This window comes from Colobus angolensis, unplaced genomic scaffold (assembly GCF_000951035.1).
Source record: "Colobus angolensis palliatus isolate OR3802 unplaced genomic scaffold, Cang.pa_1.0 Scaffold40, whole genome shotgun sequence".
Taxonomy (NCBI): Eukaryota; Metazoa; Chordata; class Mammalia; order Primates; family Cercopithecidae; genus Colobus; species Colobus angolensis.
In genome coordinates this window covers 8,185,313-8,198,015 of record NW_012117377.1, presented here as the reverse complement: position 1 = coordinate 8,198,015, position 12,703 = coordinate 8,185,313, and the positions used below count along the sequence as shown (strand labels likewise).

Genomic DNA, 12,703 nt, shown 5'->3' with positions numbered 1-12,703 from the left:
GGAGGTGAGGGTACCAGCTCGTGTGATAGGTGATCCCTACCCTTCTGGATCTCCCGGCCTAGCAGGAGCGACAGATGTGGACATAATTAACCCCAAATACATTATTCGGTGGTCTGCACAGAGTGTCTGGAAGCACACAGGAGGGATGGTTGGGTTGGAGATGATTTCACAGAATAAATCACATTCAGGTTTGGCTGGCCTGTGGCCCGTTATTTATAAATCAAAATATTGGCTATGTAGCCAGTGTCGTTATGAGCCTCACAGTATGCCAAGTGCTGAAGATACAGAACTGGACACAGCATACTCCCTAAATACTGGCTATGTAGCCAGTGTCGTTATGACCCTCGCAGTATGCCAAGTGCTGAAGATCTAGAACTGGACACAGCATACTCCCTCAACTCAAGAGCCCATTGATTTGTGGAAGACAGACACATATACAGATGTTTAGGAATCCTGCAGGTAGAAGCTGTGAATGGGATGCTGTGAAGGGAGGAGAAGACTAAGAGGAGAGCCACAGTGGGTCTGGGGAAGGGAGGCCAGGCAAAGACTATACAGGAAGGGACCCTTGAGTTGAGGAAGGGGGACTAGGAATTTAGTAGGTCAGCAGAGGGTGGATTAAGGTCTGGTTTCAGGCAGTGAAACCCCTCATCTATGAAAATTTGGAGCATGATAAGTGATGGGGTTCAGGACATGCTACCCCAAAATATGGCATGAGAACAAACAGCAGAAGCAAGAAGATCGCTCTTATCTTCTCCTCCTTATCTCCTGAAGCAAGTTGTAAATCCTTCATGCCAGAGGCACACTCTATACCTGGAGAAGGGAACATCCTTATCCTCAAAGACAGAGAGATACCAAGAAGAATGTGAACAAAACAGGCGTTGCTAAGTTTCCCCCAATTTATTACCGTGAGATCATATTCCCATTGTCCAATCACACTTCCCCATAACTGTCTGGTCTTCATGAAACCTAAGCATAAAAATACACCAGTGTCCCTGCTTCTTTGGGTCTTCATTTCTAAAGGCTCCTGGATCACTTGAAACCTACATTAAAATAAACTTATATGCTTTTCTCTTGTCGGTCTGTCTTTCGTTATAGGGACCTCAGCCATGAACTGATGGGTCAGAAAAGAAACATTTTCCTCTACCTACACAGAGAACAGAGTTCTTAAGAAAAATAGTGTATGTTGTACGTGGCAGGAGGTGAAACTGGCAAGGCGGCAGGGCTTAGAACTTCTGATGGGTGATAGAGAGTTGTTCAAGAGTGAGTGTGTGAGGCCAGCTATGGTGACTCACGCCTGTAATGCCAGCACTCTGGGAGGCCGAGGTGGATGGACCACCTGAGGACAGGAGTTCGAGATCAGCCTGGCCAACATGGTGAAACCCTGTTTCTACTAAAAATACAGAAATTAGCCAGGCGTGGTGGTGCATGTGTGTAATCTCAGCTACTCGGGGGGCTGAGGCAGGAGAATCGCTTGAACCCGGGAGGTGGAGGTTGCAGTGAGCCAAGAACGTGCTACTGCACTCCAGCCTGGGCCAGAGAGTGAGATTCCATCTCAAAAAAATAAAATAAAATAAAATAAAATTAGCGTTTTAGTTACAGCTTGGACTTAGCTGTAAGACAGACCCAGCTACAGGGGCGGAAAGATACAACGGAGAGCATACAAAAGATGTCTAGGCTGAGTATGGTGGCTCATGCTTGTAATCACAGCACAAAGGAGGCGAAGGTGGAAGGAGAGCTTGAGGCCAGGAGTTTGAGACCAACTTGGGCAACATGGCGAGACCCTGTCTCTACCAAAAATAAAAAAAAATTCAGCCGAGCGTGGTGGCATGCGTTTGGAGTCTTAGCTCCTTGGAAAGCTGAGGTGAGAGGGTGGCTTTGGCCCAGGATTTTGAGGCTGCAGGGAGCTATGATTGTGCTACTGCACTCCAGCCTGGGCAACAGAGTGAGACCTTGTCTCTGGAAAAATAAAATAATAAAATTAAAAATAAAAATAAACGACATCTAGAGGGAAGTATTCCAGGTCTGGAGTAGCATCTTTAAAAGGTCCTCAGATGTCAATCTTTCTTTCGCTTGTGCTGCACCTGACTTTCATCCTTAAGGTCCTGCATGGTTCAAAGTGGCTGCTGGAGCACCAGCCATTACCCCTACACTGAGAAAGGCAGAAGAGCCAAAAAGAGCACTTGCCTCATACCTTTTAAGTTTAAGTTCCGATGAAGTTTCACACAACACTTCTCTTTAGCACACATTAAAAAAAATGGAGAGTCTCAAAGAAGAAGGGAGAATGGGTAGTTCAGACTAGCTGGCATTTTCCATCGCACGGAGGTGGAGGTGTCTCATCCATGTTGATTTATAAAGATTTCCCTGGCAGAAGATGGAGGATTTGTTGGAAAGGGTATGAAACCAGCAGAAACGAGCACTTCACAGTTTGTGTGCTTAATGTTTCCCATGGCTGACGTTCTTGAGTAAGCGTTAAGTGAAGGTTCTAGCTTGATTCATTTGGATCATTGGGCTGCAGGTGCCCCATATTGCACATGGTACCTGCACGTGTAACTTCCTGATGGGATTTAATGTAGGCTTCTCGGGAGTCTCTCAGGGTCTTCTGTGCTTTTGAGATGAGGAATGGAGTTGAGTTCTGTCTTCTGTGATGTCAGTATTTGGTACACTTTCTGCTTGGAAAAATCTCACCTGCTTTAAAAGTATTTCCCACCCTTTGAATAACCTTAAAGTTATCATTTATGATGTTTTCTGCTTTGACTTTTTTCGGCCTCACATTTGAGTTCTGGAAAAATAAACTAAAAGCTACTATTTTTACCTTGAATTTATCCTTTGTTGTGTATTTAAAATAATTATTTGTGAAATTATTTAGTATTTCAGGTTTACATACCTCATTGCTGAGAATTTTGCTCAGAATGTATTCTGAGCATTTTCAGAATCACTATTGTTCATGTAGTCCCTTACCTTTAAAAGTTCACTGTCAGCATTACACAGTTATTGGTCTTCGCCCCCTAGGACCTGTACTGTTTGTACTATGTGTGGTGATCATGATATTGTAACTATTAGCTCTTATGTTCCTAGCAGAAAGAAATTATGTCATAGGCGGAATATGTAATTTGACCAGTGCAAAGAAATAATGTTATTCTACTGGTTTTTGGAAATGAAAGAACCAAATTTTTAGGTACACATTTTCCTGTGTGACAAACCTGCACATCTGCACCTGTACCCCAGAACTTAAAATAAAAGATTCTTGAAGTTTCTGACTACCTGCAAGACATAGTGGGTTTCTAAGTGTAAGAGAGAGAGAGAGAGAGAGAGAGAGAGAGAGAGAGAGAGAGAGAGAGAGAGAGAGAGAGAGTGTGAGCACTGGGGATCAGGAGTGGGAGGGAAGCCTTGCCTTGTCATTACCGAGTTTGCATATCTAGACACGTGGATCAGATTTCAGAAAGCACATGAAATAATTTCAATTGTAATATGAAAATGCTTTTAAAAAATGAGGTCGTCAGTCATCCTGGATGTGTTTATGCTGTGAAACCTGGCTCTGAGCGGTGGTGTTGGCATCTGGGTAGCCTGCCTGCTGTGCTTTGTTGAAGCAGAAGGGGGCAGCAGAGAAACCAACTAGAAAGCCCACATCCGTGCTGGTTCCTTCTCGTGGAAGGTGCTGTGCGATATCATGTACTACAAGGAAATGAAAGTGGAAAGTCATATCTTTTATTTATTAAATTCTAAAAATGATTGTAAAACATTTTCGGATGACACGATTCGGATTTCTGCTTGTCCACTTATACAGATATTGCGAAGTGGATATATTTGTATGTTTTGTTCTAAGATCTGACAAGCAAGTGTAGAGTGGATTAGTCGTAATTCAGTACAGCTTTCAGTGGGGCTTGTTTTCCAGTAGACATTCTATGTGTTTATAGAAAAGCGGATGCTCTAGTGGGTTTTTGCAGTTCATTCTAATATGTTTATCCACTGGAGTAAGAGTTTTGAAGGAAAACCATTTCATTTCTTGTTAGAATTAAGGGGAGTTAATGCCTTTTGACTGAATTTTGGTTTTGGAGTCAGTTACTGGTCTAATTTTTTTGTTAGTTTTATTTTTAAAGTATTGCCTGTGACTATTTTCCCGTTTGTTGAAAGGAACAACAAGGTCTAAGCTGACTTGACTGGTTTCATGCCCTTAACCTTTGAAAATGTGGTGATTAATTAAAGCAATACTATTTTTCTGTAAACGATGGCCAAGTCATGTTGATGGGCCTGGCTAGCTAGTTATATTTGCTATGTATGAAAGCTGTTCTATTTCTCATTAATATGCTATATTTCTTTTTCTGTGATTAAGGACAGTAAGATAGCATAACTGAGGGCTTCTCACTGAAAGCCCATCTGGTATTTTGATGTATTCTGTGTTTAAGATAATGGACGATGTTTACTGGTTAACAGGAAACTAGTGCCTCTTTTCACTGACTTACAAGTAAAAAAAGGAGTCATTGAGTTATATGGTATCTTCCTCTGCAGGACAGCCAGTGAAGATACAGCTGCAGTTCTGTTCCAGATCCATTATGTGGGTTTTATGTTTTGACAAATTTAATCTTTTGACTTGCTATAGCCCTGTTTTATAAGATGAGCTGTGGAAGAAACCTCCTCAATGTGATTTACAAAGTGAGAAGTGAAGTGTTTACTGGTAAGGATTTATAGCATGGCATAGTATTAGCAGAAAATGTGTGTGTGTGTGTGTGTCCATCTCAGGGTGCTTGAGGTATAGGATTACACTTAATTCTTTTTTTTTTTTTTCTTTTTTAGACAGAGTTTCGCTCTTGTTGCCCAGGCTGGAGTGCAGTGGCGTGATCTTGGCTCACTGCAACCTCTGCCTCCCAGGTTCAAGTGATTCTTGTACCTCAGCCTCCCAAGTAGTTGGGATTACAGGCATGCGCCACCACACCCAGCCAATTTTTGTATTTTTAGTAGAGACAGGGTTTCACCATGTTGGCCAGGCTGGTCTCGAACTCCTGACCTCAGGTGATCTGCCTGCCTTGGCCTCCCAACGTGCTGGGATTACAGGTGTGAGCCACCACACGCGGCCAGGATTACAGTTAATTCTTACTGAAAGTACTTAGTGGCTTATCTATTCTTATCTCTTTCCAGTACGAGTCATCTCATTCTCTCTCTGTATGGTAGTTGTTATTGGATGAGTGCCAGTTGTATAAAAGTAATGGGTCTGATTTCTTCAAGAAATATATTTTTTTTTCCTGTCATCTGTGACCTCATCTATGATACTGGGGACAACTGTCCAGTGAAAATGCACCGCTGCCTAGTGAACCCGTACTGCTCTTTCCCTGCACATTATTTGTCCTCTTGAAGCTGTAACTTTTGACTGAATGCCAGATGTTGTTATTTCATCTTTTTGGGTACTCGCTAATTTTGTATCCCTGCAATTATTCTTGAGCTTTTTTTTCCCCCTGTAACACAGTGAAGTTACTTGGAAACAGTTTTGTTTAGTGTGTGTGGGGGAAGGGACCGTGCTTTTAACCTTTCTTAGGTGGGACCGGAGCAGTATTTAGTGTAGGGCCAGTCAGTGAGGCAAGGCTCTTTGGGTCTTCTATTCAATACCCCTTGAACCTTGAGGTTTTCTACTCTGGTGGATAGGAGCGGGCACTATTCCTGGCCTTACCTGGGCACCTGCTACTGTTACCTCTAACTGTTTCAGTTGGTCCTATCCCAGCTTCAGGCAGTGTCTTCCTGTGCATGTGCTGGTTAGTACTCCGTGAAATATTTAAGGTTAACCTTCTGCAGGTTTGTTGATTTCTCTCCCTGTGCAGTTCTTTCCTCTCTTACAGGTCAGAATACCTGTAAACTCTAGCCTTTTTTGGTCTCCATATACTCTCAACTTTGTCACCTTAACTCAGGGACTCCTTCAGGCTCCACCTGGCTTCTTCCTGTTGTGAGTGTGACCAGCTAAGGCTGGCTTCACGGGTAGTAAAATAATTGACTGAAACAGATGTGAGTTAAAACCAAGTTTAGGCCACGTGCAGTGGCTCACGTCTGTAATCCCAGCACTTTGGGAGGCCGAGGTGGGTGAATCACGAAGTCAGGAGTTCCAGACCAGCCTGGCCAACATGGTGAAACCCTGTCTCTACTAAAAATACAAAAGGTAGCCGGGCGTGGTAGCACACGCCTGTAATCCCCGCTACTCGGGAAGCTGAGGCACAAGAATCGCTTGAACCTGGTAGGCCGAGGTTGCAGTGAGCCGAGTACTGCACTCCACTGCACGCCAGCCTGGCGACAGAGTGAGACTCCATCTCAACAACAACAACAAAAACAAAAACAAGTTTATTAGCGGGAAAGTCGGTTGCAAGGAAGCAATGGCCAGCACAGCAGAGAAGAGGCTGTCTGCCCAGAGGCAGGGGCTGAAAGGCAGTTTTCTAGGGCCATGTGGAGGGGTTATGTGCAGAGAGGGTTATACTGCTGGGGTATATGCAGAGCAAGGTATTTGGGAACAGGATGTTACACAAGCAGGTTGTTTGTGATTAGCTGTCGCTCAGAACAGTTGTTCTCCCCGATCTGGGGCCGGCCTCTCCCTTGTGGTTGCTAACAGACCCTGTCAGGACTCCACGCTACCTACCTTCACCGTGTTCTGGAAACTTTCTTAATAAACTGGAGCGGTCCTTGTGTTTATTTCCCAGTCTCTTAGCGACTGCTGTTCTTGTTCAGTATCATGAACTGGATGTTGGTGTTAACACATGGAGGGGTAAATCCAATTTCCATTATTACATCCTGGCTGGTCACTGAAGTGCCTCTGTATAAATTCTTCCAACTGTCCCCGGTCAGACCCCATCTGAAATTAGTACTTTTCCCTCCCCCTGATAATGGAGTTCTGTTAGTGCTGAAAATCTAAGCTGTAGGCTTCACTCTGAAAAACCGCACAGCCTCCCCAAGAAATATCATCACCAATCTGCCTGGTGGTCTTCTCCTTCTTTTGTGGATTCTTAAATAGGTTTGCAGGGAGTGCTGAGAGGATGGCCACACTTAGGCCTCCTGAGGGTGACTCAGCACAGAATGGGAAGCCTGCAAAAGAGTAGAGGGAGGTGGTCATTTCTCAGCAGATACTTTTATTGTTGCCCAGACTCTTTTTCTAAAAGATTTGAGTGTGAGATTGTCAATTGCCATGCTTGTAAAGTCGGCCTGCGTTCCAGTCATGACCATTCAGATGCTGAGATACGGGATAAGCAGGAAGCAGACATTTCTGTCGACAGGAACTTCATTGTCTGTGGGAGAAACAAGTACTATGTAACTAGAAAGTGATAATACGATGTGAGAAACTGTGGCTTTTCCATTTGAGGACTTTTAGAAGATATTCTCTTTTCCTCCCTGTACCGTTGTAACAAAAGCAATGCAGCACTATACTGATGCCTTTTTATACTTTGGATTACTTGGTGAAAATGAAGTTCTCCGTTTTATCTGTCAGCAAACATCTAAGAAAAAAAATTATTTTAAACATTTCTTCTTACCAAGACTAACTTTATCCTCATGTGACACGTTTTAGTAATTTACCTAGTTTGTAGCCGTCTGACTAGAATTCGCTGATTATTTATGTTTCTTCAGATTGCTGATAGATTTTATTCTAATAGGTGAAAAGCAATTCTAAACCTTGATCCTTAAAGTGTATATTTCCCTTGGCAGCAATTTTAGTGGAAACAATGGGGGTAGTCTCTTTTTATTAAATTTATTCTTTTTTTTTTTTTGAGATGGAGTCTCACTCTGTTGTCCAGGCTGGAATGCATGGCACCATCTCGGCTCACTGCAACCTCTGCCTCCTGGGTTCAAGCGATTCTCCTGCCTCAGCCTCCTTAGTAGCTGGGATTACAGGCTCATACCACCACACCTGGCTATTTTTTTTGTATTTTTAGTAGAGACGGGGTTTCACCATGTTGGTCAGACTGGTCTCGAACTCCTGGCCTCATGATCCGCCTGCCATGGCCTCCCAAAGTGCTGGGATTACAGGTGTGAGCCAGTGTGCCCCACCTGAATTTATTCTATTTGTTTGAAATAACTCTACAAAGTCTGGTCTTCATTAGTGTTTTTACTTATACTTCAAGATGCTGAATTATTTCTGTAAAAATACATTGGCATTTCTGTTCTGTAAGACAGCATTAAATGAAATGGTTTCCTTTCTTTTCCAGGTATATTTTTAAAAGTACATTAGTGTAGCCTATTTTTTATTTTTTTGCTTTGTCTTTTGATAGTGAAACAAAATACTACTATTCTAAGCTTGGGTTTCAAAATACACATTATTCACACTGTAAATTCTTCAGTAGCCTTGTATTATAGTATATGAAGGAGGAAAAAGTGGATCCATTTAGCTCTGATCCCTTTTTTGTTAGCAATTTATGTGTATAACCAACAGATTTCTCCTGAAGGAAACCTAATTATTAAGCTAATTTAGGAGAATTTAGTAAATAAATGATTTGGAGGAAAGCAAATAAAGTAATCCAAATATACAATAATTATACTGAAATTTTAACATAGATGTATAAGAACATTTTACCACTTCTAAATTTCTTCCAAAATTGACAGATACTGAATTTTTTCGCAACTGTCAGCAGAAATCCTAGGGGAGACAGCTCAAATTTTGACAGCTTCAAGAAAATGGATGCTTCTCCTTCTGTGTGGTAATTGATCTTACCTTTTGAAGGATTAGTTCATAAGTATAGATTTGGAGAGAGTTATAATATGCAATACAGCCTTACTCTATTGAAAATAAGTCAGTCATTCTATGAATTAAACACTTCAGCATTAAGAAGGATGCTCTGAGGGGCAGAGTATATAATCTTATTTAGTTGCTACTTTTGCTAGCTTGGTGGCTCTTGAGAAATATTTAGTGAATTTGCCAGTTTCATGTTTGTAGGGGGTGTGTATCTATCCAGGATAATCATCTCCCATTGAAAAACTAACCTTTTCAAGGTTAAGTATAATGTAAAACAAATAATATTGCTCCAGAAAGAATTTCCGTGTACTTTGTATGAATTAACAGCTGGCTAATAGGCAGCTCTTGAAGTCTGTCATAAGCAAGGTCTTGTATGAGCCGTAGACTGAGCAGACCTAGTGCTGCCTATACCGTTTACCTCACCTGGTGAAGCATTCTGGGAAAAAGCAGTCTCACTGTTCCACTCCAGAGAGCTGTCACTGTGGTGTTACATACACTGGCAGAATGCTGTGGGATGCAAAGGGGATGTGCACTGTTTTGGTGATTTGAGGGGACTTTGGCATGCCCTTGTAGGAGCCCAGAAGGAAGGATCATACAGTTTAGTCTTAAGCTGTGCAAAAACATGACCACATGAATGAAACCAGTCCTCCTGAGGCCAAAGGGCTTAGAAAAAGGAAAGATACACACCTTGAGCAGACTTCTTTTTGAGCAAGGATATTCCAAAGTAGAGTGTTAAGGCAAAGCAAAAGATTCTTTAGACTGCACTCAAGTCTATCTTCATAAACATTTCTTGCTTGTATAGCATGGAAAGGACCACTGCTTGCTCAATGTGGCTTTTTTTTCCTGCTATGGTGGACCTTGTAAGTAGCCATTGAGATAATTTATTCCTGAGTCAAAATAAGAGGGCATTAAATTTAGTAGAACTGAAGTTGGCAGTGGCAAGACTGATTACTATGATGGCATCCCTTGGAGAGCATCACTGGTGAAAACACCTGGATTCTATTTAGAAAAACGTAAGTATGTAAGTTGCCTTCTTTGGGGGATGAAACTTACAATGAGCTATCATAAGGGTATGAAAGCCCACAGCATGTTTTTGATATATATGCATATGCTATACTAAGATGTTAGGCATGGGTCAGCGTCCTTAGTAAGGCTCACCTGTTATTTCTGACGTAGTTTATATTTGTTTCTCTTTGTGCAAAGATTTGGTGATTTATCTTATGGACAATGAAAGGAGAAATGTCCTAATGCAGAGTTTGCTCCTAAGTTTAAATGAGAAATATCTAAAATCCTAAATTATATTAATGTTCATGGTTTAGAAGCCTTAAAATGGAATTACAGTACTTTTGAATTAGTAGGTGTAAGGAACATGGCTGCACTGCAGCCAGACAGGATAGGCTGCAGTGAACTTCTGGGGTGACTCAGCGAGTCTGTAGCGCAGGTGCACAACTCCATGTACAAAGTAAACACAGCTATGTAGCCATAACATGGGAGTGCCATCACTTGGCTCTTTGCCACTATTGTCTATAAAAGGTATAATTGCCCTGGTCACACTGTACAGGCGTGCTTGTGCCCAAAGAAAGAGAGAGAGCACCAGATCTGTCTGTCTTGCAGCGGGGAGCCAGGACACAGCTCAGCTTGCTTGCGCAAAAATGTAACCCTACCTAGAGTCAAAGAAGACTACACAGAAGATGGTGCATTCGAAGGAATAGAAAGAATTGGCTGCACCAACAGGAGGAGGGGAAAGGACCTTCTGAGAAAGAGTGTGTGCAAAGCAGTGGAGGCCTCAGGGAGGACGGTGGTCTGCTAATACTGAGTTTAGTGTGGTTGTCTTTGTCTTAGGTTGCTTGCAGGGAATAAAGCTGGTGTTTGCTTTGCTAGCTGGACTGAGCTGGGCTATACTAAGTTGTCTGATCTTTATCCTGTACCCAACAGGAACTACAGGAGGTTTTCAAGAAAGGGAGTGAAGTCAGATTCATGGTTGAGAAAAATTTTCTAGTAACTAAGCGGTGAGTAGAATGAAGAATGGGGACACTGATTGGGAAGCATTTATGATAGACGGTGGATGGCAAGTTTTAGGAAGCAGGCAGTGATTGTGATGTCAGAATCAATTGGTGTGATATTTAAGTGGTCCACCCAGAACTCAGTAAAGCAAAGATTGTTGAAGAGGGTGAGCTTGAGAGACTGGATGGATGTTGATAACATTAACTGTATGAGAGTATAATCTCTTTGCTGAGATTTTAAGTACGGTAATTTTACTATGTGATACCTGTATTCTTAGCGTAACCCGTGACCCTCTTTGGCATAGCACTTATGCCTTGGTATTATGATTGTCAGTCACTTCCCTGAACTAGAAACTTCTTGAGGTCAGAGATAAGTTTTAATGGTTCTCCTTATTCCACAGCACCTGACACGGGGCTAAGTTATGTAATAGGTGCTTGGTAGAGGTTAGATGGATACATGAGTCATCTATATAAGAATTCCTCTTTTGAATTCTTCCTTTGCACAAGAAGACGTTAGTTTCTTAACCCAAAGAAGACCAGCTCTGTAAGTCCATTATAATTTTCATTTTATGGTCAAGTTTCTCTGGGCTCTCATTTTCCAGAAACTACCCATCTTAGATTTTGTTCTTTCCTTAGTGACACCTCAATGAAGTTCTTATTGTTCAGAGATTACACGATGAAGTAGATATGTACATGTATGTTTTTTCTTCTTTAATCTTAGATTTTGTTCTTAGTGACAACTCAATAAAGTTCTTATTGTTCAGAGATTACATGATGAAGTGGATATATACATGTATGTTTTTTCTTCTTTAATCTTAGATTTTGTTCTTTCCTTAGTGACAACTCAATAAAGTTCTTATTGTTCAGAGATTATACGATGCAGTAGATCTATACATATATGTTTTTTCTTCTTTAAGTTTGGCTCTTTGAACCTGTGGCTCTGTGGTGTAAACAGTAATTCCTTTCTAGATTTATTTATATGGAAGTTTTGGGGTCTTTAAAAATTAGTGTCATGTTTCTGGTCTTGAGTTAAATACACTAATAATTGCCACAGGGGTTCCTATGGCATCGTCACAGCTGGAGGTCTGGTGGGCTTATTTGGAAGAGTGATTCCTTTGCCAAAGCATTAGCAATCTTTCGTATTGTTTCCATCTGGTGTTTGTCTAAAGAGGCAAGCGCTGGGATTTTATTTATTTAATAAACTTTTTTTTGAGTGAGCTAATTTCCCCACTGTCCAGAATTACTAAGGGAAGTCCTGAGCATTTATTTCAAGGACTTACTCTATCCATTCCTGGCTTGAGTGGGGAGCAGTCCCTTCTGTAGCCACCGACTACCTAATATTCTAGTCTTTTCTGTGATTAAATTATAAAAATAATCTCTTTGTGAACTTATATGCTTTTGGTATAAGGTCACATATTTAAAGAGCAATCTGCAGTGAGATATGTTGGTTCCATTTTCTGTTTGTTTTCTAAAGAAAGGAAAAATAGATACATTTCCATTTCACAATTCGTTTTCAGAGCCTATTGTGTGCCCAGCCCTTGTATTACTTTCTCTTATTTTGATTCATACCAACGCCACTTGAGAACTGTTTTTCCCCTCACTTTGCTGTTGAGAGCAGTGTTTCGCGGAGTTTGAGGAATCTATACAAGTCCCTTAGTAGTTTATGTCAGAGGTTGTTTTAGACCCAGGTTTTCTGACATAAGACAGAAGCTTTGAAACTGCCTCCATTGCCCCCGTGGCTCCACAGAGGCCAGAGGGCTTCCAGATGCTGATAAAATGGACGCGAAGGGAAGGTAAGAGACTAGACCTCAGCTGGAAGCGGTGGCAGTTGTGCTGTGAAAACCCACCAGAGGGAAGACGTTTCAATTCTTCTTTCATAACTACGGAAATCCTAAGTGATGTAATGCACCTCAGTATATTAGGACTTCTCATTTCGGAAAGTTAACGGTCTTCTCTCTCTTCTCTGTCAGTGTGGTGTATTTAACCACCGATTAGCTGACTCATCTGT

General features: G+C 41.7%; 1 protein-coding gene across 1 annotated transcript in view; it reads left to right on the top strand.

The window, feature by feature from the left end:
- SMYD3 (SET and MYND domain containing 3) overlaps positions 1-12,703 on the top strand; it is a 735,177-nt gene that overhangs the window by 366,776 nt on the left and 355,698 nt on the right. Inside the window, exon 8 of the mRNA XM_011955728.1 lies at positions 571-595. Coding sequence (XP_011811118.1) covers positions 571-595 — 25 coding nt within the window. The remainder of the gene's footprint in view (positions 1-570; positions 596-12,703) is intronic.